The 26708-nt window shown below is 44.7% G+C and overlaps 1 protein-coding gene across 1 annotated transcript in view; it reads left to right on the top strand.

Moving 5' to 3' along the window:
- The first annotated feature begins 8254 nt into the window (after window positions 1-8254).
- ZAP70 (zeta chain of T cell receptor associated protein kinase 70) overlaps window positions 8255-26708 on the top strand; it is a 216483-nt gene continuing 198029 nt past the window's right edge. Inside the window, exon 1 of the mRNA XM_075337827.1 lies at window positions 8255-8342. Coding sequence (XP_075193942.1) covers window positions 8297-8342 — 46 coding nt within the window. The 5' untranslated portion in view covers window positions 8255-8296. The remainder of the gene's footprint in view (window positions 8343-26708) is intronic.

The raw sequence follows: 26708 nt of genomic DNA on the forward strand, positions 1-26708 counted from the left end.
TCTGCTTTCCCGTTCCATTATTCACTGGCTGCCACGGCCGATCAATAACGGAGATCACCATTGCTATAGCAATGAGCCTGTCAGCGGTGACGTCACCGCTTACAGCCTGCAGCCTCTGCTACTCACTGAGTGATATAGACTGCACGGGAAGCAGCAGTGTCTTCCTCCCATGCAGATGTAGCAGAGCTGCATGGGTTGAAGGAAAAAGAAGACAGAAGACCATGGATCATGGAGGGCTGCGAGGGAGTAATGAACATGGAGTCTCTAAGTGTGTCTGTGTATTTATTTCTATTAAAGTATTTTTTCTCTGTGTGGTGTTTTTTTAACCCTTTATTGGAGATTCTTAATGGCCAGGTCAAACTTGCCTGACATTAAGAATCTCTGACTTAATACTACCTAGTAAAACAAAGCTAGTATTAACTCATTTTTACCCAGCAAGCCACCCGTCACCAGGGCAGCTGGAAGAGTTGGATACAGTGCCAGATGATGGTGCTTCTATGAAAGTGCCATTTTCTGGGCGGCTGCGGACTGCAATTCGAAGCAGAGGGGCCCAGAAAGGTCGGGCCAACCTGTGCTGTGGATTCCAATCTCCAGCTGCCTAGTTGTACCTGCTTGGACACAAAAATGGAGCAAAGCTCCAGCTGCCCTGGTGACGGGTGGCTCGCTGGGTAATAATGTGGTTAGGGCTAGCTGTATATTATCAACTGGCCCTAAGCCCGAAATTCATGGCGTCACGCCAATATTAGACATGGCCACCATGAATTTCTAGTACAGATAAAAAAAAACACAACACACAGAAAAATATTTTTATTAGAAATAAAACACAACACAATTAATGACTCCATCTTTATTGAAATAAAGAACCCCCCTCCGCAGTAATCCTGGGTCAAGGGTCCCGCGCCGTCCAATCCGGATCCAATATCATCTGATCGGTTTGCTGGAAGGCAAAGCGATCAGATGATGTGTCAGGTTCAAGGGCCTGAATCACAGGACACAGCAGCTGATTGTATAAACGAATTTTATACAATCAGCTGATGCATCAGTGCAAAAAAAAACCCTACACACTTCAGTGCAGACTCCTGTCCGACAGCATCAGCTGATAGTTTAAAAAAAAAAAAAACGGCCACACCGCTCAACTTATAGTGTCAGCTGATTCTGTCAGGTGACCACATCAGCTGATCATCGCCAGGTTTGAAAAAGAGAGAGAGAAAGAGGAGAGAGAGAGAAGATAAAAAAAAGATAGAGAAAAGAGAGAGAGAAGAGAGAGAGGAGAGAGAAGAGAGAGGGAGAGAGAGAGAATAGAAAGAGGAGAGAGAAAGAGAGAGAGAAGAGAGAGAGGAGAGAAGAGAGGGAGAGAAGAGAGAGAGTAGAGAAAAGAGAGAGAGAAAAGGAGAGAAGAGAGAAGAGAGAGAGGAGAGAGAGAGGGAAAAAGAGAAAGAGACTGAGAAAAAGAGAGAGAGAGAAAGAGAGAAAAAGAGAGAGAGAGAGGAGAGAGAGAGAGGGAGGGAGAGAATGAGGAGAGAGAGAAGAGAGAGGGAGAAGAGAGAGAAGAGAGAGGAGAGAGGAGAAAGAGAAAAAGAGAGACTGAGAAAAGGAGAGAAAGAAAAAGAGAGAAAAAGAGAGAGAGAGAGAGGAGAGAGGAGAGAGAGAGAGAGAAGAAGAGAGGGAGAGAGAGAGAAAGAGAGAAAAAGAGAGAGAAAGAGAGAGAGAGAGAAAGAGAAAGAGAGAGAAGAGGAGAGAGAGAGAGACAGAGAGAGAGAGAAGAGAGAGAGGAGAGAGCAATGCAGCTCCGATTTTAGAGGTGTGTCCCACGGCTCACAGCTGATGTCCGGCTCCTCCCCTCAGTGCATAATTAAATTATAATTATAAATATATAATAATTATAATTTAAAATTAAAAATAAAGATCTTTACCGGGACCGGGACTAGAAGTCGTGAAGTTATGTTTCATAGGCGAGCGCTCTATCCACTGAGAAATTGCCTCTAATGATAAAGATAGGCAGATTTGGTGATCTTGAAGTCTATGTGGAGCTGATACAAAGCACTCGTGTTCTGGAGCAGAGATGACAGTGTCGTGTGGATTACGTCGCACCAGGAGGGGTATTTGGGGATTTTAATAAAATGGTGAAACAGGGTGTTTTTTTGTCTTTTATTCCAAATAAAGGATTTTTCGCTGTGTGTGTTTCTTTACTTTCACTTTCAGTTTAATCGTGGAATGTATCTCTGGGAGACACCTGGCATGATTAAACTCATTATTACCCCGATTGCCACCGCACCAGGGCAATTCGGGATGAGCTGGGTGGAGTCCTGGGACTGTCGCATCTAATGATGCGGCAATTCCGGGCGGCTGCTGGGTGATATTGTTAGGGTGGTGGCCTCCCCCTAATGTGGAGCTCCCCATCTTGACAATACCAGCCTCCAGGCGTCTGGCTGTATCCTGGCTGGTATCAAATATGGGGGGAACCGCATTTTTTTTTTTATTTATTTATTTATTTTAGTGCATGATATCATTTAAAATTAAAAATAAAAAGATAAAAAAATAAATAAATTAAATTCTTTACTGGGACCGGAACTCGTAAAATTATGCTTTTTAGGCAAGCTCTCTATCCACTGAGCTACTGCCTTTAATGTTAAAGCTAGGCAGATTTGGTAATCTTGATGTCTGCATTGCAGAGTGAAGTCTCTGGTGATAGCGCGATTCACTTCATTGCTACATGGAGAGGACACAGCGCAATCGTGTTCTACGGTGCTGCTGCATCTTCATGTAGCAGAGCTGACAGTGTCGTGTGGATTACGTCGGACCTGGATGTGTATTTGTGGATTAATAAACTGGTAAAAGAGGGTGTTTTTTTTTCTTTTATTCCAAATAAAGGATTTTTCGCTGTGTGTGTTTCTTTACTTTCACTTTCAGTTTAATCATAGAAAGTATCTCGGGGCATGATTAAACTCATTATTACCCCGATTGCCACCGCACCAGGGCAATTCGGGATGAGCTGGGTGGAGTCCCAGGACTGTCGCATCTAATGGATGCGGCAATTCCAGGCGGCTGCTGGGTGATATTGTTAGGCTATAGGGCTCCCCATACTGTGGCACTCCCCATCCTGACAATACCAGCCTCCAGCCGTGTGGCTTTATCCTGGCTGGTATCAAATATGGAGGGAAACCACATTTTTTTTAATTTTTTTTATTATTTATTTATTTTACTGCATGCTATAGACCTGTCCGTTGCCGGCTGTGATTGGTTGCAGTGAGACAGCTGTCACTCATCATGGGGGCGTGTCTGACTGCAACCAATCATGGGCGCCGGTGGGCGATGAAAGCATGAAATACCTGATTGAATAATGAAGCGGCAGCCATTTTCTAAAGAGGAAAAGACGCCGCAGATTTCTGACAGCCGTGCAGCGAGACGCCCGTGATCGGTGAGTAGGAAAGAGAGAGGGATTGTGCTGGGGACGCAGGACGCATGCAGATAGCAACATGTGCACATAGCCTTACTGTGAAAAGCGATATTTTTGTTGATCGAACCGTTCTCGAACCTAACTCGATCTGTTGAGCTTTTAGCAAAAAGCTCGAGTTGGAGATCAAGCTTGAACACCGCCCAAAATTATTCGAACATGAAATTGGCAAACCTCGAGCCTCGAACATCGCTCATGTCTACTTATGAGACTAACTAACTGGTCTCTTCTTCAATCAGAAATATTATATTGCAGTAGAAGTATCACTGCACTGTGCCACATCTCCTGTCCTGTATATTAGGTGTAAGGGGCACTTTGCACACAATGACATCACAAGCCGATGCTTGCGATGCCGAGCGCGATAGTCCCCGCCCCCGTCACAGGTGCGATATCATGTGATTGCTGCCGTAGCGAACATTATCGCTACGGCAGCTTCACATGCACTCACCCGCCCTGCGACGTCACACTGGCTGGCAAACCGCCTCCTTCCTAAGAGGGCGGGTCGTGCGGCGTCACTGCGACGTCACACGGCAGGCGGCCAATAGGAGCGGAGGGGCAGAGATGAGCGGGACGTAAACATCCCGCCCACCTCCTTCCTTCTCATTGCAGCCGGGATGCAGGTAAGGTGATGTTCCTCGCTCATGCGGCTTCATACACAGCGATGTGTGCTGCCGCAGGAACGAGGAACAACATCGTATCTGTCGCTGCAACGTAATTATGTATTTCCCAGACACTACACTGATGATACGATTACGATGATTTTGCGCTCGTTAATCATATCATCTAGGATTTACACACTACGATGTCGAGTGCGATGCCGGATGTGCGTCACTTTCGATTTGACCCCTCCGACATCGCACGTGCGATGTCGTAGTGTGCAAAGTGCCGCTAACACCTCGCTTATACAAAAATCTCGCATTGCACTGGAACACTGGAAGTGTTATTCACTGAGGCAGAGCTTATTGATGGTGTGACTAAAGACAGAAGCAGGCGGATGAATTCTGAAGTGTACAGGGCAATACTTTCTCCTCAGATTCAACTAAATGCAGTAAGGTTAATTGAACGGTGTTTCACAGTACAGATGGACAATGACCCAAATCATAATGAGGAAGCAACCCAAGAGTTTTTTAGGGAAAAGAAGTGGAATGTTCTGCAATGGCCGAGTTAATCCCCAGATCTGAACCCCATCAAGCATGCATTTCCCATGTGTAGCACCCAGGGGGCAGGGGGTCCAGGTTGGGTCTCATACATGTTTACTCGTGCGCAGGTCTAGGATGTTGCAGTGGCCTGCCCGGTTTCGTGTCCCAAGGTTTACACCAATAAAAGGGGAATTAATGTTTGTTGTGACGCCACCTGCGGTACGCGGCCAGGGAATTAGCCGTCGCTGCTGTTGCAGTCCTCAAGAGTGGTTGGTAATAGCAGCTGAGATGGTATCGCTCCCCACAGGTGAGGCACGCCCCAGGGAGGATGATGAGACGAGTAGTGATGGCGGGCACTGAAGCGCGGGGCAGCGGTGCAAGCAATAACAGGCTCACACAATCTCTGCGGTTCCAGATAGTTTTTACTCATCGTTAAGCTGTGCGCCCTGGTAGTACCGGTCACCCGCTTTGATGGGCCCCATCGAACCCGGATTCCTTTGGAGGTCAGTCCGGTGTGGTGGTCGGTGGTCCCTTCCCCTTAGCGCCTTGTAAGTTGGAGCCCCGTAGACTAACGCTTCTTGGGGACTCCAGTCCATGTGGAGTGACACACCCATCCTATTTGCAGGTGCTGCGTTTCCGCAATGGGGCCTGACTCTGATCAAGACCCCGGGTCCTATATGGCACTGTGCTTTAGGCTCTGTGTTGGCCAGGGAGATGTGCAATCTCCCTGTCCAGGCAGATTCTGGAAAACCAACTTGAAGAATGATCTTCCCTAAGGTCCTGCACCCTGTTTCGCACCAATTCCGAGGGAGTAATGAAGCTCTGCCCTCAGCAACCGTATGAACTCCTGTGTCCCACCAGAGCCACCGGTGAGACTGTCTGCTCTCCACCTCTCCTGCTGGAGAACTCCTACCTGTTGTGTTGGCTCCTAACTCCCCCTGGTGGTTGCTCCTCCCCCAGGTCCCTGTCACTAGTGTGTGGCTGCCACCCATGTTTGGAGATTACCTTAAGACACTACCCTAGCCCAGTCCCCAGAGGGGAGGGCACCCTAGTTCTGTGTTTGAGTTGTGTAAGTGGTGAAACCGGTACTGACCTCCTCTGGATCCGGGTTAAGCACCACACCCTAAGTGGGGTGTAGTACCCTGTGGCGACTGAGGCCTCAGGGGCACCACACATGCTTAAATTTGAAGGAAGAAAGACCCAAAAATAACCAACAAATGAAGTTAGCTGCAGTTAAGGCCCAGCAAAGCATCACAACGGAGGAAAGCCAGCGTTTAGTTACGTCCATGGCTTCCAGATTTCAGGCAGTTATTGCCTGTAAAGGATTCTCTCCAAAGTATTACAAATGAACATTTTATTTATGGTAAAGTTATTTTGTCCAATTACTTTTAAGGAGGCATTGCAGAAAAATAGTTGCAATTCTTAAACGTTTCACAAGGTACAGTGCCTACAAGTAGTATTCAACCCCCTGCAGATTTAGCAGGTTTGATAAGATGCAAATAAGTTAGAGCCTGCAAACTTCAAACAAGAGCAGGATTTATTAACAGATGCATAAATCTTACAAACCAACAAATTATGTTGCTCAGTTAAATTTTAATAAATTTTCAACATAAAAGTGTGGGTCAATTATTATTCAACCCCTAGGTTTAATATTTTGTGGAATAACCCTTGTTTGCAATTACAGCTAATAATCGTCTTTTATAAGACCTGATCAGGCCGGCACAGGTCTCTGGAGTTATCTTGGCCCACTCCTCCATGCAGATCTTCTCCAAGTTATCTAGGTTCTTTGGGTGTCTCATGTGGACTTTAATCTTGAGCTCCTTCCACAAGTTTTCAATTGGGTTAAGGTCAGGAGACTGACTAGGCCACTGCAACACCTTAATTTTTTCCCTCTTGAACCAGGCCTTGCTTATCTTGGCTGTGTGCTTTGGGTCATTGTCTTGTTGGAAGATGAAATGACGACCCATCTTAAGATCCTTGATGGAGGAGCGGAGGTTCTTGGCCAAAATCTCCAGGTAGGCCGTGCTATCCATCCTCCCATGGATGCGGACCAGATGGCCAGGCCCCTTGGCTGAGAAACAGCCCCACAGCATGATGCTGAGAACCACCATGCTTGACTGTAGGGATGGTATTCTTGGGGTCGTATGCAGTGCCATCCAGTCTCCAAACGTCACGTGTGTGGTTGGCACCAAAGATCTCAATCTTGGTCTCATCAGACCAGAGAACCTTGAACCAGTCTGTCTCAGAGTCCTCCAAGTGATCATGAGCAAACTGTAGACGAGCCTTGACATGACGCTTTGAAAGTAAAGGTACCTTACGTGCTCGTCTGGAATGGAGACCATTGCGGGGGAGTACGTTACTTATGGTATTGACTGAAACCAATGTCCCCACTGCCATGAGATCTTCCCGGAGCTCCTTCCTTGTTGTCCTTGGGTTAGCCTTGACTCTTCGGACAAGCCTGGCCTCGGCACGGGTGGAAACTTTCAAAGGCTGTCCAGGCTGTGGAAGGCTAACAGTAGTTCCATAAGCCTTTCACTTCCGGATGATGCTCCCAACAGTGGAGACAGGTAGGCCCAACTCCTTGGAAAGGGTTTTGTACCCCTTGCCAGCCTTGTGACCCTCCACGATCTTGTCTCTGATGGCCTTGGAATGCTCCTTTGTCTTTCCCATGTTGACCAAGTTTGAGTGCTGTTCACAAGTTTGGGGAGGGTCTTAATTAGTCAGAAAAGGCTGGAAAAATAGATAATTAATCCAAACATGTGAAGCTCATTGTTCTTTGTGCCTGAAATACTTCTTAATACTTTAGGGGAACCAAACAGAATTCTGGTGGATTGAGGGGTTGAATAATAAATGACCCTCTGAATAAACTTTTCACAATTTAAAAAAAAAAAAAAAAAAAAGAAATAACATTCTTTTTTGCTGCAGTGCATTTCACACTTCCAGGCTGATCTACAGTCCAAATGTCACAATGCCAAGTTAATTCCGAATGTGTAAACCTGCTAAATCTGCAGGGGGTTGAATACTACCTGTAGGCACTGTATGTTTATTCAACCCCTTTAATTAAACCTGAAATTCTAAGCCACAATTGTATCTCAGTTGTTCCATTTTAAATAAAAAATATTGACCTGCAGAGGCCAAATCACGAAGATTTGGTCACTGTCCAAATATTTTTTGATCTAACTGTATAACTGACAGTGTATATATAAATATTTATATACTGTATATACATATCTAACACATCTTAAATAATGATATCTTACTAATCAGATAAAATTAACCTTTTGCACGCGTAGATGATTTGTACAGAACTATAAAATTAAGCTGTAACTGTAGATGTTAAAAGATGTTTTTTTCTAGACCAATGTGTGTAACGTGGGCTTGCACATCTGACATATTTCTTTCTTTAGTAACCACCACAAAAAATTTTTTTGAAGGTTATTTGTTTACTTTTTCCATAATGGCATCTATTACAAAAAAACATAAAGTTGAATTTCTGTACAAGTGTTTGATTTCTAAAAAAAAAGTTTAACAAGTCAGAGGAAAGGGTGAATATTGCAGGTGTGAGCATTTCTCTATCTTACAAAGTCATCAAGCTGATATTTTGCTGTGTTCTGATCTTCATGTTGCTCCTCCTTCTCTTCCCCTTCTTTGAAATGAGGGTATATTCACCTAAAATCAGTCGTGAGAAGACTCTGTTCATTAAATGCCTGCACGACCCCACACTTTGAAGAGTTTATCACAAGATTCAGGTAATTATGCTTCTCACTGTAGTTACAGATAAACTAGAATATTTTAGAAGTATATGTGCAAAACATTTGCTTTTTACTAAAAGACTGGCCATAATCACCAAGCGTGAGAGAGTCTAGAAATTAGAGAAAGGTTAATAATAAAAATCGAAAGGTCAGGTTTGAAGAGCTAATTAAAGAAACAGAGTGAGGTTAAAAGCATCCTGTTAAAAGGGCAAATAGACCAGCAATGGTTTAATGGTCAGTACTAGAGGAAGAGCTTCTAGATACTAATAGAAGACTATGGCACGAGAACCAAATGCTTCAGTTCCAGCTGTATTTCTGAAACCATTCATCACAATTTTTGGTAGCCTAAGAAAATTACTTGATATGTTTGTGTGTGTGTGTGTGTGTGTGTGTGTGTGTGTGTGTGTGTGTGTGTATATATATATATATATATATATATATATATATATATTAAAACTTCACCTCACAACATAGCCTATGACGCTCTCGAGGTCCAGACGTTTGAGCGTGCAAAATTTTGTGGCTGTAGTTAGCGATGCAGATGCCAATCCCGGACACACACACACACACACACACACACACACACACACATTCAGCTTTATTATATATATATATATATATATATATATATATATATATATATATACTGTATATATAGTTTATATTTACTCTGTATATGTAGTTTATATTTATATATAAACTATATATATATATATATATGTGCATATACGAGTATATATATCTTTATATATATACTGTATATGAAACTTAACACTTAAATTTAATATTTGATATTCACCTCTTTACTAGCTGACTATTTGTAACATATTCGTGTTTGCATTGTAAGAAGGCCATAAGCCAATATATAATACAAATAATAATACTACTAAAATAATATTATGCATTATAACAGAATCTATAACCAAATCATAAAAAAATAGCAAATATATGTATACAATATACAGTAGGTTGTGAATGCATTATTATTATTATTATTATTATTATTACATGCACAATATTTTATTTTAGTATGTTGTATCGTATTTCACATTTTTTCTGACTTTTTATTGCTTTGTGAATTCTGAAGAACAATTACTGAATATTTGCAATATCTAAAGATGACATAAGAGAAACAAAGAAACATACGGTATATAATGCAGAAAACGTTGATAAGCCAGATTGACCTACTTTTCTACAAACTATGCTTCACTTCACCCCTACTCTTTCCAAGTCAGATGTGTAGTTAACAAGCCCGTTATGTGGTACTGTGCTTTTAATTGAAGGTTAATTCATTCTAATTATTGTGTATTTCCTGATCAACTCTGATATACATAGTATTATGTTGTCTGCCTACATGAGAATGGAATCAGGAAGCTAAGGGACAAACAAGCGCAAAAAGGTCATACCCGAAAAACATCATAAATGCAGGGTGATTCATCAGCTTATGATGTTATGTCTTATACAACCTTGGGATAGACCTGAAAATAGGTTAGCTGCTACAGAATCCACAGACCGCAAGGTCAGATAAATTTTCAGGGAACCAGAGGACAGACAACGTGGTTTCATCTGTGCTGCCAAAAAATCAATTGGGGAGCCAGTACACTTGATGGGGGGTGCAGATGATTTACTACTACGCGTTTCAAAGTGATCTCACTTCTTCTTCAGGATCTACCAAGTTACAATGCAGTGTCAAACATTTAAATAGTAACTGGATTTATTTATTTATGCATTTATTAATACAATAACAAGAACATTAACCCCTTCAGCCCCAAGCCTATTTTGACCCTAAAGACCAGGCCATTTTTTGCAATTTTGACCAGTGTCACTTTATGAGGTTATAACTCTGGAACGCTTCAACGGATCCCGGTGATTCTGAGATTGTTTTCTCGTGTCATATTGGGCTTCATGTTAGTGGTAAATTTAGGACGATATTTTTTTCGTTTCTTTGTGAAAAAAACGGAAATTTCGCGAAAATTTTGAAAATGTTGTAATTTTCAAACTTTTAATTTTTATGCTCTAAATCCAACGAGACATATGACACAACATAATTAATAAATAACATTTCCCACATGTCTACTTTACATCAGAACAATTTGGGGGAAAAAAAAAAAAATTTAAGGAAGTTAGAGGGGTTCAAAGTTTATGAGCAATTTCTCATTTTTACATCAAAATTTACAAAGCCACATTTTTTAGGGACCACATCACATTTGAAGTGATTTTGAGAGGTCTACATGACACAGAACACCCAAAAGTGACACCATTCCAAAAACGACACCCCTCAGGCTACTCAAAACCACATTCAAGAAGGTTATTAACCCTTCAGGTGCTTCACAGTAACTAAAGCAATGTGGAAGGAAAAAATGAACATTTTACTTTTTGCAACAAAAATGTTAATTTAGCCTCAAATATTGCATATTCACAAGGGTAGTAGGATTAAATGAACCCACAAAATTTGTTGAGCAATTTCTTCTGAGCACGCAGATACCTCATATGTGGCGAAAAAACACTGTTTGGGCGCACGGCAGGACTCGGAAGGGAAGGAGCGCCATTTGACTTTTTGAACAGAAAATTTGCTAGAATCGTTAGCCGCACCATGTTGCGTTTGGAGAGCCCCTGAGGTGCCGAAACAGTAGAGCTCCCCCACATGTGACCCCATTTTGGAAACTAGACCCCTCATGGAATTTATCTAGATGTTTATTGAGCACTTTGAACCTCTGGGGGCTTCACAAAAGGTAATAGAGTTGAGCCGTGAAAATAAAAAAAAATTTTTTTACCACAAAATTGTTACTTCAACCAGGTAGCTTTTTTTTTCAAAAGGGTATCAAGAAAAATTGCACCATAAAATGTATTGTGCAATTTCTCCTGAGTACACAGACACCTCATATGTGGTGGAAATGAAATGTTTGGGCGCACAGCAGGGCTCAGAATGCAAGGAGCGTCATTTGACTTTTCAAACGCAAAATTGTCTGGGATAATTAGCATATTCCATGTTGTGTTTGGAGACTCCCTGAGGTGCCAAAACAGTGGAGCTCCCCCACATGTGACCCCATTTTTGAAACTAAACCCCCATGGCATAGAAAAAAAAATAGGGCGCACGCACAAATGTTCTGCAAGAAAGGGGGGGGGGGGGGACTAGGTGGGATGGAAAAAAGAAGTCCTGTCCAAAGTCAAGTATGACTGCAGGACGATTGCTGATCAGGTACCTAATTGTACATGTTTTGTTTTGTTTTTTTTATTTGGGGTGCACAAAAAAAGCAAAAACTAGAGCAACAATTACGTACCTGATCAGCCAATCACGTAGCTGATCAGCACTTGGCGGCAGGCAGGTGGGGGAGGAGGGGGGGGAGAGGGAGTGGGAGATGCGATTGGGGATAGTTAGAAAAGAGCCACGAACAATACTTACAGGATGGATCAGAACAGCGGCAGATTGGGGGGCGGCAGATTGGGCGGCGGCAGATGGGGGGGCAGCGGCATATAAAGGGAGCATCTGTGAATGTGAGACGGCGGCGGCTGGGATAGGGTGGGGGCGGATGGGAGAGGGGGCGCAGTGGATGCAGGAGCGGCAGAGGATGGGGGGAAGGGTGGATGGCAGAGAAGGGGAGTGGGAGGTGAGATTGGGGATAGTTACCCTACAGGATGGATCTAGGCAGCAGGATCACAGGAGATGAAGGAGGCAGCAGATCGGGGAGGGTGAGAGGTGGGAGAGGGAGCGCAGCGCAGATCACGGGGGAGACAGGTGAGCAGAGCACAGATCACGGGGGTGAGAGGTGAGAGAGCGCAGATCACGGGGGAGACAGGTGAGCAGAGCGCAGATCACGGGGGTGAGAGGTGGAGGGAGAGCGGACAGCAGATCACGGGGGTGACAGGTGAGGGAGCACAGATCACGGGGGTGACAGGTGAGGGAGCACAGATCACGGGGATGACAGGTGAGGGAGCACAGATCACGGCGGTGACAGGGGAGGGAGCGCACATCATGGCGGTGACAGGGGAGGGAGTGCACATCACGGCGGTGACAGAGGAGGGAGCGCACATCACGGCGGTGACAGGGGAGGGAGCACACATCACGGCGGTGACAGGGGAGGGAGCACACATCATGGCGGTGACAGGTGTGGGAGCACACATCACGGCGGTGACAGGTGAGGGAGCGCACATCACGGCGGTGACAGGGGAGGGAGCGCACATCACGGCGGTGACAGGGGAGGGAGCGCACATCACGGCAGTGACAGGGGAGGGAGCGCACATCACGGCCTTGACAGGGGAGGGAGCACACATCACGGCGGTGACAGGGGAGGGAGCACACATCATGGCGGTGACAGGTGAGGGAGCACAGATCACGGGGGTGACAGGTGAGGGAGCACAGATCACGGGGGTGACAGGTGAGGGAGCGCACATCACGGGGGTGACAGGTGAGGGAGCGCACATCACGGGGGTGACAGGTGAGGGAGCACAGATCACGGGGGTGACAGGTAAGGGAGCACACATCACGGGGGTGACAGGTTAAGGAGGACAGATCACGGGGGGTGACAGGTGAGGGAGCACAGATCACGGCGGTGACAGGGGAGGGAGCGCACATCATGGCGGTGACAGGGGAGGGAGTGCACATCACGGCGGTGACAGGGGAGGGAGCGCACATCACGGCGGTGACAGGGGAGGGAGCACACATCACGGCGGTGACAGGGGAGGGAGCACACATCATGGCGGTGACAGGTGTGGGAGCACACATCACGGCGGTGACAGGTGAGGGAGCGCACATCACGGCGGTGACAGGGGAGGGAGCGCACATCACGGCGGTGACAGGGGAGGGAGCGCACATCACGGCAGTGACAGGGGAGGGAGCGCACATCACGGCCTTGACAGGGGAGGGAGCACACATCACGGCGGTGACAGGGGAGGGAGCACACATCATGGCGGTGACAGGTGTGGGAGCACACATCACGGCGGTGACAGGGGAGGGGGCGGGTAGCTGACCACGGGGGTGAGAGGTGGGGGGAGCGTGCAGCACATCACGTAGGGGAGGGGGCGAGCAGCACATCACGGAGGGGAGGGGGCGAGCAGCACATCATGGAGGGGAGGGGGCAGGCACCGATCACGAGGGGGAGGGGCCGGGCAGCAGATCGGAGGGAGCGGTGGCACTATGACAGATGGAGGAGGACAGGGATCGTGCAGCACATCACGGAGGTGAGGAGGCGGGCAATGATCACGAGGGGGAGGGGTCGGGCAGCAGATTGGGGGGAGCGGTGGCACTGTGGCAGATGGAGGGTGGTGGCGGCAGCGGATCGGGAGGTGTGGGGGTGAGGGTGCGGGCAGGAGATCGGGGAGACAGGTGGCAGATCGCGGAGGGCAGCGGCGGCAGTGGCGGATCGGGACGTTTTTCGCCGGTTTCATACAGTGCAATGGCAGCGCGGCAACTTCCGGGTCCCATGCTCCGGTCTCATAACAGCATGGGACCGGAGCTTGTCACCCTGCCATTGCACTGTGTACACTCACTGTGCTCAGTGTGCTGGCGTGAAGCAGGGATGACAAGTGAAGCTGATGGGGGCGGTCACCGGCAACAGGTCCACTGTGATTGGAGAAATCGGTCACAAGGCCGATCTCTCCAATCAGATCTACTGGAGCTGGGGGAGGGTGATCCAGTGAGGTCACCCAGCTCCAGCCAATGGCCAGTGCTACAGCTGCACTGGCCAGGGCTGGATTTCAATGTTTCAGTCATTTTAAATGGCTAGAACATTACAGTGGCTGTGATTGGTTGAGCGGCGTTCGTCAGCCAATCACAGCCTCCGTAGGTCCGGGGAGGAGGCACCACCCCTCCTAAGGTCAGGAACAGGTCCCCTCCTCCCCGAATCTGCGGTTTATGTTAACATATTGCAGTCACCGGAGGCTCCGGTGCCGCGATTCCGCCATGACGGAAAGATCCGTCCTTGGTCGTTAAGGCCCAGGGCTCAAGGACGGATCTTTCCGTCCATGGTCGTGAAGGGGTAAAAAAATCAATACAATATAGAATGAAAGAAAAAATAATAATATTAATAATAATAAGTAAAAATATTAAAATCTGAAAATTAATCACTTCTTTCAATATGTTTTCATCTTGCATCTTTACAGATAATGAACTGTTATCTTTGACAAGACATGTCATGTGCTTTTTTTGTGCTACTTTTTGAAAATCTCCAGCTACCATATAAGCTGACTGTTTGAAACTGCAGTGTAACTTATTGATATCCTGAAGAAGAAGTGAGTCCAGAAGAAAGAGATGAAACAGTGGCACTCACCGGTGATGATAAGTCTACCTAGGCTAGGTGCGGGTCATTTACGGAAGACGGCTGTTTAACGCAAAGCTGCATTTCTATAGATGACCTGCATCTACCCATCTGCTTGTTCATACTATGTGAAAGAATAAAAGACAAAAGGCTGCTTTACACGCAATGACATCGCTAACGAGATGTCATTGGGGTCACGGAATTCGTGACGCACATCCGGCCTCGTTAGTGAAGTCGTTGCATGTGACACATACCAGCGACCGTTAATGATGCAAAATACTCACCAAATCGTTGATTGTTGACACGTTGTCCATTTCCCAAATATCGTTGCTGATTTTGGACGCAGGTTGTTCTTCGTTCCTGAGGCAGCAGACATCACTACGTGTGACACCCCAGGAATGACGAACAACACCGTACCTGCGTCCTCCGACAACGAGGTGGGTGTGACTTTTGCTGTTCGCCAGCCACAGCGACATTGCTAGGAAGGTAAGTATGTGTGACGGGTACTAGCGATTTTGTCCGCCATGGGCAGAGATTTGCCCGTAACGCACAAACGACGGGGGCGGGTGCTTTCATGAGCGACATCGCTAGCGATGTCGCTGCGTGTAAAGCAGCCTTTATCACCACTGGTGAGAGCCACCACTTCATCCCTTTATTCTGGACTTTTTGCTTGAATGCTTCAGGTTGAGAAATGCCGGAGTTAGTCTTACTTCACTGTATGTTCACTGCTCTCTCTTGTCAACTTAGTATTCATTCAACAGTACTGGTCACTTTTAGGTTTGCTGAAGAAGAAGTGAAATCACTTCTAAAACACGTAGTAATAAACCGCCTGCAACCCACATCCAGTGTAATGATTCCTCAATTGATTATTCGGCACTGCAGATGAAACCATGTTGTTTTCTGGTTCCCTTACAATTCATATGAGAATGGAAATATCAGTTAAAGTTAATTATAAGTACAATGCAGAAATTTGTACAATATGTTCTTGTAGATTTCACATAATGTACATTCATACGTAAAAGCCACTGTTAACAGATATTCTTTGGTCTATATTGCTTGAGTACATACTATTGATTTCTGCCATGGCATTTCTTGATTTAAGGAGGGGTTGTCATCTCTCTTACCTCTCCTGATGCAGTATAAAATTGTATCCTCCGGAAAAAAAAAAAAAGATTACAGTTTTGGTAAAACTCTGCATAGTGTCCCTCTATTATTTTTAATAGAAATGTTTATATAAATCTCCTTATAAAAGTAGTGTTTTCCTGTGCTATCTGATACTTTTAGCATTAACTGGACAGTGTCAGGCTATGTGTCCACGTTGCTTTTTACCTGCTTTTTACCTGCTTTTTTGCTGCTTTTTCAACTGCAGCGTTTAATGCCAAAATGGATGTGTTCTGCTTTTCAAGCAAAGTCTATGGGAATTTGGGTTTCTTGTGCCCACTATGCAGTTCAAACTGCAGCCTTTTTGTGGCAGAAATTTGGGCAAAAACTCTGCTTTGCAGTTCAAAACGCAAATGGCAAAAACAATTGACATGTCAATTGTTTTTGCCATTTGGGTTTTGCACTGCAAAGCTGAGTTTTTGTCCAAAGTTCTGCAACAAAAAGGCTGCAGTTTGAACTGCATAGTGGGCACAAGAAACCCAAATTCCCATAGACTTTGCTTGAAAAGCAGAACACAACCATTTTGGCATTAAGGGTATGTGCGCACGTTGCTTTTTACCTGCTTTTTACCTGCTTTTTACCTGCTTTTTCTTCTGCGCTGTTTAATGCCAAAATGGATGTGTTCTTCTATTCAAGCAAAGTCTATGGGAATTTGGGTTTCTTGTTCACACTATGTTGTTCAAAATGCTGCCTTTTTGTGGCAGAACTTTGGTCAAAAACTCAGCTTTGCAGTGCAAAACCCAAATGGCAAAAACAATTGACATGTTGCTTCTTTGAAAAGCTGAGTTTTTGACCAAAGTTCTGCCTCAAAAAGGCAGCATTTTGAACAACATAGTGTGAACAAGAAACCCAAATTCCCATAGACTTTGCTTGAATGGAAGAACACATCCATTTTGGCATTAAACAGCGCAGAAGAAAAAGCAGCAAAAAAGCAGGTAAAAAGCAGGTAAAAAGCAACGTGCGCACATACCCTAAACGCTGCAGTTGAAAAAGCAGCAAAAAAGCAGGTAAAAAGCAGGTAAAAAGCAACGTGGACACATAGCCTCATACTGTTAGGGACACCCTACCATGTCATCTGGCAACACCCAGTTGTCAATTTATTCTTACATTTCTAGGAGGAATAAGAGAGGAACGGAACATTGCTGAGATATAATTATAGTCTAGAACTGCAATTATATGAATGATGTCAATATTTTTATAGCTAATGACATACTTCCTTAAAAATTGTACTGTTCTCTTGTTTCACAGAAATGTTCTCTGTTTTGGGATCATCTAAGCCTAAGATATTGACTCCTCTTTTGTATGAAGCAATCTACTTTGCGTCATATGTGACATTATAATTTTTGTTTGCTCATATCATGAGAATAGGAAGCATTTTCATGCTTTTAGCACATTATTATTATTATTATTATTTAACAGCCTTTGTCTTGAACTCAATCCATGACGACTTTCATGGATGAACCATCTGTAGGGAGATTGATCGTGTGCAAGCCTAGATAGGTCCACCAGGGTCTTATCCACTGTAATCTTGATAGTATCAAGCCATCTGGTTGATTTTCTTTCTCTTCGCCTTGTTCCTTCCATTTTTCTGACTTTGGTGTTCAATTCCAGTGATTGCATACTTTGTATAATGTGTTCTAAGCCGGCAAGTCCAAACTTGGTGATACTTGCTTTAAGTGGCATATTTGGCTTGATTTGTTCCAAAATTGATTTGTTTGTTCTTTTTGCCATCCATGGTATGGATAACATCTTTCTCCAGCACCACATTTTGAAGGCATCAATTCTTCTATTTTGTTTCTTTATTGTCCAGATTGTTATCGTGTGTTACTGCAGAAAAGGCCAAACTATGCACGAGCAGTGTCTTCATTATAGATGAGTGATCTTGATTGGAAAAGATCGGAAAATTACAAAATCATACGATCCTTGGCGGGATTGGAAAAACAAACCTTTCATCGAAATGTTGGAAATGTTTGGTATGATTTGGTACATGTTTGGTTTGCAGAAACCATCCTTTCCCAGCCCCATCACATCCATGTCAAGTATTGGTATGGCTGTGATTGGCCAGGGAAATCATTATAAAAAAAGAAGCAAAATGGTTAAAGCAGGACATACCGAGTCTCCTTGTGGCTCTAGTACTACTTCTGGGGCTGCTATTTATCTTTTAGATATATTCACTGCTTTTCCCACCCACTGGCATTTCTGATTAACTGCAGTCAGACCTTGCCCCCACCCTCTCTGACGATGATATATTGGTGTAAAATAAATAAATAAAATTCCTTGCAGTACCCCTATATATTGATACCCAGCATGCGCTTATGTTGGCTGTGTATCAAAATAAGAGGAACCGCATGTGGCATTTTTTTTAAAAAAAAATAAATAATAATAATAATTTAAAAACGGTGTGCAGTCCCTTCCAATTTTGATACCTAACCAAGATTAAGCCCAACAGCTGGGGGCTCGTATTCTCAGGCTGGGGAGATCCATGCTTATTGGGCCCCCAGCCTAAAATATAGCAGCCTGCAGCCGCTTAGAATTGTCTCATCCATTAGATGCGACAATCCCAGAACTTTACCCAATTCTTCCCAATTGCCCTGGTGCAATGGCAATCGGGTAATAAGGGGTTAATAACAGCCACCAGCTGCCACTAAGCCCTAGATTAGTAATGGGAGGCATCTATGAGACTCCCCCATTAATAATCTGTAAGTGAAAAGAAATAAAACACAAACACTGAAAAATCCTTTATTTGAAATAAAATACAAAAAACCCACCCTTTTTCAACACTTTATTAACCCACCAAAAGACCCAGGTAATGATCAACAGGGACGTCAAAGCTGGAAGTTCCCACGGCCCTCCACCTGTGATCGCATGTAACCATAACATCTGCATATAAATTGAAGAGAAATGGTGATAAGATGCAACCTTGTTTGATGCCTCGCTCTACTTTGAACCATGCCATGTCACCGTGTTCTGTTCATGTTCTAAATAATTTTCTCTCTTAAAAATAAACACTAGATTTTTATGCCAGTGGTCGGTCCATACTAACATTATTATCTTTATTATCACTGTGATTCATTAGAGACGGAAGACGCCAGAGAGTTAAGGTACCGTCACACATAACGAGATCGCTAGTGAGATCGCTGCTGAGTCACGGTTTCTGTGACGCAGTAGCGATCCCGTTAGCGATCTCGTTATGTGTGACACCTACCAGCAATCAGGCCCCTGCTGTGAGATCTCTAGTCGTTGCCGAATGGTCCAGACCATTTTCTTCAAAGGTGATGTCCTGCTGGGCAGGATACAACGCTCTGTTTGACACTGTGTGACAGGGTCACAGTGACTGCTGAGATCGTTATACAGGTCACTACTGCGACCTGTATTGTTCCTGCATCATTGGTAAGGTCTGACCGTGTGACATCTCACCTGCGACCTCCCAGTGACTTACCAGCGATCCCTATCAGGTCGCATCGTTTTCGGGATCACTGGTAAGTGGTTGTGTGTGACTGGGCCTTTATTAGAAAATAATCAAATTGGATTACTCATATCAGAGATTAAATTTAAAAAGTCTTCTATAAATTAAGAGGTCAGTGATCAAAGGCAGGTCATATGAGGTCAATACATGAAGCAGAATTTACTTTGTTTGTATATTCCTGCTCTTTTACTATTTTTTTTTTTTTTTTAAAGTGTGCTCTGTTCCAATTTTCTTGAAGGGGTTTGCTTCTGAAATTGCTGTCCCTAGTATGCATATAGTTCCTGCTAAACACTACAGACATTAGATCTTGCACATTTTCACTTTCATAGTGTTGTGAACAAATCCAGAGTAGCAACTGTCCAAAAACTAGACAGTTCACCAGATTTTTTTTACTTTCTGTATACAAAGCTAGGGTGTTTTATACTCTCTCAAAAGTGACCAGTGTTTGGAGATTATGCGTAAAAATTCTGCAGTGTTTTGTATGTTGTGTGGTAAAGGGAATTTTCATACTATCTTGATTAGTATGTTGGATTTCTTTGTTCTTTTGAATTATATCCAACAGTAATAATTCCTTTTCAACATTTCCCCTATAATATAATATAATATTGAAAGTGAATTATATTTATATTATATGTATTATATTTATATTACGTAAGTGTGAACACTCTCTAATATTTGGCAATGTGGTTGTGTTCAGAATTGGCCAATCACATTTAAACCCATGTTAAATAGTAGTCAGTACACAGCTGGCATCATTTACAGTGACTCTGGTTAATCCTATATAAAGTTTAGCTGTTCTTGTAGGATTTTCCTGATATTTTCTTAGTTGTGTACCTCCCCGCGGCTCGGCTGCAGCCGAGCCGCTCGGATCCGGGCTCGTTGGTGGGTGGCTCGAGCGCCTCCAGACCCGAGGGCACTTCGCTCTGAAAGGGGGTGCTTGCGCTTTTGGTGGGGGTTAGGTAGGTGCACGGCCGGAGCCGTGCTTGAGTTCGTGACACCCACGGGTCGTGGTGAAGTTGGACACCACTGCTGCGATTACTGGGCACACGGGGGAGATGGTGCAGCAAGATGTTAACCCCTCCGTGGGTAGGGATGATGGCCCCGGGACCTGTTGGGGATAGCTGGGTGGTGCAGGGCAGTACTCAGCCGGAGGGCACTGTTGTACTCATGGTTATTGACACACACAAGTCTCTAGTAAACCAAGTTGATGGTGGTCAGTGCCCACAGCCGGCTGCATCCGGTCCCCCACCCGGTTCGGTGGTCTTGGCCTTTTTCCTGCACCGTGTTGTATATCTGTGGACTGCCTGCTCTTCAGCAATGGGAGTCCGCTCCCTGGATTTGTGAATGTCGGGAGAGCCCTTTTGCCCATAGACGCTGGCCCGTGAGATCTCTCTGCCTGTGTGGTGGCTTTCTATCCACCTAAGTTGGCTGTTTTCTTCAGTCGGGACTTGGGTGGGAAAGGACCTATAGTCCAGACCGCAATCAGTTAATTAACTCAGTCCAGTGGATTCTGGACCAGGTTTCAGGGTCTGAGTACCCCATTTGTACTCCGGTTTCCGAGTCGGTTCCCCGAGTCGGTTCCGGCGGGCCACTACCCTGCCCCGGTCCACCACAGTTCCACCGAGCCGTCTTCCCAGCTCCTGCAGGCTAAGGCCACCGTTTGCCTCCTAGCCAAAGGTGCCCGGGCTCCAACCCCGTCACCTGTCAGATTGTCACAGGCCTGTCATACAGGCCGGACCTCCTCCACTGCTCAACACTAAAACTGATCTGCTCTCAACTCACTGTGTTTCCTTCCTCAGGCCCTCTGAACTCCTCGATGGGCGTGGCCAACCGCCTGGCTGTACCCCCTGGTGTGTCCATCAAGCACTGAGAGAGGTGACTAGGTTTTAATGGTGGGCTGATGACACCTTATTGGGGGACAGGTGTAGTTCGGGGGTCTATCTGTGACTACCTGGCTAGTCCAGGGTGTCACAGTTGCATTTTACAGCAAATATCATAGTCCATAAACAGCCTCCAACACAGCTAAAGGATCTCCTTGTTTAAAGTTATCAGAAGGGCACAACATTTTTCCCAAACAATAAGATATATCACGGAATACTGAGAAGACATCATCAAGAGGTGGCTTAAACTTGGTACAGTAGGGACATTACCTAGCCCTGGACATCCCTCAAAAAGTAATGAAAGGAGAAGAAGAGAATTGGTCCGGCCGGCTGCCAAAAGGCCTACAGAAATATTAAAGGAGCTGCAGAAATTTCTGGCAGATATTGATTGTATACTGCATGTGACAACAATTTTCAATAATCTTCATATGTTTGGCCTGGGATAGCATGACAAGAAGCCTTTTCTTTCAAAGAAAGACATCCAAGCCCTGTTATGTTTTGCTTAAACCTACAAATCTGCCAAATGCTTGCAGGATAATGTGTTATGGTCTACTTAGATCAAGGTTGATAATAACAAATTTTATGTTTGGTGCAAAGCCATTATTGAACATCACCAAAAGAACACCATACCCACAGTGAAGTATGGTGGGGGCAGCATTATGTTTTGGGGCACTTTTTTGACAGTTATAACTTTGACTTTAGTCAAGATGGAGGTAACTATGAATAGTTCCAAATATCAGTCAATTTTGGATTAAAACCTTCAGGCCTCTGCTAAAAAGGTGAGGAGGAATAAGACTTTCACCTTTCAGCAACAATGACTCTAAGCATACTTCCAAATCAACAAAAGATTTGTTTCGCCAGAAGAAGAACAAACTTTTGGAATGGCTTAGACCTGAATCCAATTAAAAATCGATGGTGACCTGATCAGAGAACTGTACACAGGGGATGCCTTTACAATCTGAGAGATTTGGAGTGCTACTGCAAAGAAAAATAGGCAATGATCGCCGATTCTAAGGGCGGCTTTGCACGTTGCAACATTGCACGTGCGATGTCGGTGGGGTCAAAACGAAAGTGATGCACATCCGGCGTCACTTTCGACATCGTAGTGTGTAAATCCTAGATGATACGATTAATGAGCGCAAAAGCGTCGTTATCGTATCATCGGTGTATTCGCCGACATTTCCATAATGCCGGTGCAGAGACAGATACGATGTAGTTCCTCGTTCCTGCGGCAGCACACAGCACTGTGTGTAAAGCCACAGGAGCGAGGAACATCACCTTACCTGCCTCCCGGCTGCAATGAGAAGGAAGGAGGTGGGCGGGATGTTTACATCCTGCTCATCTCCGCCCCTCCGCCGCTATTGGCCGCCGGCCGTGTGACGTCGGCCAGAGCGACGGTCGCAGGGCAGGTGAGTGCATGTGAAGCTGGCGTAGCGATAATGTTCGCTACGCCAGCTATCACAAGATATCGTACCAGCGACGGGGGCGGGGACTATCGCAGTCGACATCGCAGCATTGTCTTGCGATGTCGTAATGTGCAAAGCCCGCCTAAAAGTGCCATGCTTATAAACTTCTACCTAACAAATTGAATCATGTCATAATTTCGAATGACACTTAAAAATTTCAATTGACATTTCAACAACGTATTAATTTAAGCTTGTCCACATTTTTATATATAAAAGCACATTTTTTTTTTTTTTAGGTCTTTATTTTTCCTCCTAAACAGATTTGTTTGTTTTTCAATTGAATTGTACAAAATAGAGGTGACAGTAATGGGTACTTTGCACACTACGACATCGCAAGCCGATGCTTGCGATGCCAAGCACGATAGTACCCACCCCCGTCGCAGCAGCAATATCTTGTGATCGCTGCCGTAGCGAACATTATCGCTACAGCAGCTTCACATGCACTCACCTGCCCTGCGACGTCGCTCTCGCCGGCAACCTGCCTCCTTCGTAAGGGGGCGGGTCGTGCGGCGTCACAACGACATCACACGGCAGGCGGCCAATAAAAGCGGAGGGGCGGAGATGAGCGGGATGTAAACATCCCGCCCACCTCCGTCCTTCCGCATAGCCGGCGTGAGCCGCGGTGACGCAGGTAAGCTGATGTTCCTCGCTCCTGCGGCTTCTCATTCAGAGAATGCCACAGGTGAACGAGGAACAACATCGTACCGTCGCTGCAATTATGAAAATGTCGGACACTACACCGATGATACAATTACGACGCTTTTGTGATTGTTAATCTTATCAAAAACGCTTTATACACTACAATATCAACAGCGACGCCGGATGTGCGTCACTTTCGATTTGACCCCACCGACATCGCAGTTGCGATGTTGTAGTGTGCAAAGTACCCCTAAGAGTATGTGCACACGTTAAATATTTCTAGCATGACATTCTTCACCGAAACATTGCAGTTTACAGTACTAGCATAATGAATGACATTTGTGTTGTCATTCACATGCTGCTTTTTATTACCTTGGTGATCTGAAGCAGTTTTAAACCTACAGCATGTCAATTCTTGCAACACTTTTGCAGCATTTTTCACCTATTCAAATGAACATGGAAAAGACACATCAAAAACACTTGCAAAAAAATGTGTCAAAAAGTGTACATTTTATTAAGCATTTTTCCTGACAAGAGATGCATTTTTGGTGCAGAAATTTCTGCAGCAAAAACATAATGTGTTCGCATACTTTAGAAGGGGAAAAAGTTCTGAAATGATTACTCTTGGTGTGATATCTTCACATGACAAAAAATAGTATTTTAACAGTGGTGTGTAGACTTTTCATTGCCACTATATCTAAAGACATATTTGAATCAAGACATGGGAAGCAGAAAACTAAACGGAGAACACAAATCAGGATAGATAGCTTCTAATAGACTTGAACAGGGTCAGACTGGGCCACCGGGGTGTCGGGGAATCCTCCGGTAGGCCCCGGGTCCTTATTGGGCACCCTGTGCTTCACAAAGGGCCCTAGGCTGGTAACCGTAGTCTGGGCTAGGGCATGGGGCCTCAAGCGGCTCCACCAGTGGCAGTGCTGAGGTCGCGAAGCCGCCTGTTGCTATGTCGGCCGGGGCTGTACTGTGTTTTCAAATTGTTCATGTGCCGCCCCGGCATTGTCACAGTTAACAGATACAGCTGCATCTGTTAACTGTGACGTCACACAGTGCGCCCTGCACTGCTGCGTCCTACAGGAGATGATCTGCATTGGAGCCTGCGGGCCGGACCAGAGATGAGCAGGGAGAAGGTAATAGCACCTCTAATATGTGTGTATGTTCGTGTATATGTCTGTTTATAGGACTTTTTTGTATAAAAAAGTATAATCTGTGTGTGCTTGTGTATGAATGTCTGTTTGTACGTTAGTGCACATGTTTGTCTGCAATCTTCTGCATGTCTATGTGATTGTATGTGTCTATGTGTTTGTGCCTGTCTGTGCGTGGGCCTCACTGCGCTCTGTGTTGTGAATGTGAGTTATGCTTTTGCTGCTGTGAGGCTCCCTTTTGTGGCCAGGAATGGTTTGGACAGAGACCAGGTGTGTTGAGCAATGGGCATTTCCATTGCTAACTCTCTGCCTATTTAAACCCTGGTCTGCTGGCAGGCTATGCCGGATGTCAGTTGTTCTTTGTTCACCAGCCTGCTTCATCCTGCTCCAGACCACATCTACCCCAGATAAGTGCTTGGCTTTTTATTTGTTGTTTGGTTCTTTTTGCTCTTATCTGAGTTTGTCATTTGCTGTGGTTATTGTCAGTTTATTTGCATGCAGGGATCTTCCCTCTCAGTTGCTTAGCTGGGAAGCTCCCTGCAGCTATGTTTGGAGTATTGCTCCTATAAGTCCATGTTTGTTGCTTCTTGAATTTGTAATGGTTCCTGCTTTCTGTTCATTGGTATGACAAGAGCGCCTGGTATAGGACGGAGTTCAGATCTAGCGATCTGAGGGCTTTTTGTACTATCAGGTTTTTGGATTTTTGTAGGGTTTTTCTCTGGCCACCATCAGTCCCTTTCCTATCCTGTCCTATTTAGTCAGTAGGGCCTCACCTTTTGCTAATCCTATCATCCATCTGTGTATTGTGTTTTCCTATGTCACCGCAGTCTTTGAATGTGGGGGGGCTTGCTATTCTTTATCTATTTTCTGAGGCAGAGAGTTATTCATCTTTCCTTTCTTTAGGATAGCTAGTTCTCTGGATGGGTTCGCGGTGCACAGGATGTTAGTTCACCCCTCGGCTACTTCTAGTGTTGATGGTAAGTAAGGGGATGGCGGCCAGATTAGTTGCCAATGCTCTTGTTACCTTTTACCAATGATTTATGGTGGTCTTCCATGGTTCCGGATCATAACAGCTCTGTGTGCAGGTATGACATGTATGTGCCTATGTGTCTGTGTATTAGTGTTTGTCTATGAATGGGCCTTACTGTGCTCTGTGTGCATATATGACATGTATGTGACTGTGTGTCTGTGTATTTGTGCTTGCGCCTGACTGCGCTCTGTGTGCATGTATGACATGTATGTGCCTTTGTGTCTATGTATTTGTGCCAGTCTGTGTGTGGGTCTAACTGTGCTCTGTGTGCATATATGACATGTATGTGCCTATGTGTCTGTGTATTAGTGCTTGCCTATGAGTGGCCCTGACCGTGCTTTGTGTGCATGAATGACATGTATGTGCCTGTCTGTATATTAGTGCTTGCCTGTGAGTGGCCCTGACTGTGCTCTGTGTGCATGCATGACATGTATGTGCCTGCGTGTCTGTGTATTAGTGCTTGTCTATGAGTAGGCCTGACTGTGCTCTGTGTGCATGTATGACATGTATGTGCCTGTGTGTCTATGTATTAGTGCTTGTCTATGAGTGGGCCTGACTGTACTCTGTGTGCATATATGGCAAAAAACAAAACGTGATGAACAGCTGAAAATACTTTAGCCACAAAAAAAGGCGTGCTTGATGCTGGTGAATGACAAAGTGGAGGGAAAGAAAAAAGCAGCAGCATATTCATATATAGAGCACACCACTAATAAATGATGATGAAAAAACTTTATTAAACACCACACATGTTACAAGTATACAAATAAAACCATTTAAAACCACGGGGTATGAAACCCCAATAAGACCATCAGTCACCCAGCTACAATACACACAATGTGAAAAACTGGAACCCCAGAAAAGTCAATAATACTGCACAATAAAAAATGCAAATATAAAGGTATCAATAGTGTATAAGGCACGTACAATCAAATAATCATGACTACAAAAATAAGCCAAAATCCACATGATATGAAATATTAACTCACATAACCAAGGGTCAAACGGCGGATGAAATGCCCTATGATACCTCAAGGTGTATATGTAGACCAGCAAAAGGAGAAGGTCCACAGATAACAATGACTGGGGGCTAACCGCACATGTATTGTTTATTGTGCAGCATTATTTTCTGGGGGTTCGGGTTTTTCAGATTGTTTGTATTGTGGCCGGGTGGCTAATAGTCTTACTGAGGTTTCATACCCTATGGTTTTAAATGGTTTTATTTGTCCACATAGAACATGTGTAGTGTTTAATAACATTTTTTTTATTGTCATTTATTAGTTGTGTGCTCTCTCTCTTTCTTTATATGT

This window comes from Anomaloglossus baeobatrachus, chromosome 1, assembly GCF_048569485.1.
Source record: "Anomaloglossus baeobatrachus isolate aAnoBae1 chromosome 1, aAnoBae1.hap1, whole genome shotgun sequence".
Classification (NCBI taxonomy): Eukaryota; Metazoa; Chordata; class Amphibia; order Anura; family Aromobatidae; genus Anomaloglossus; species Anomaloglossus baeobatrachus.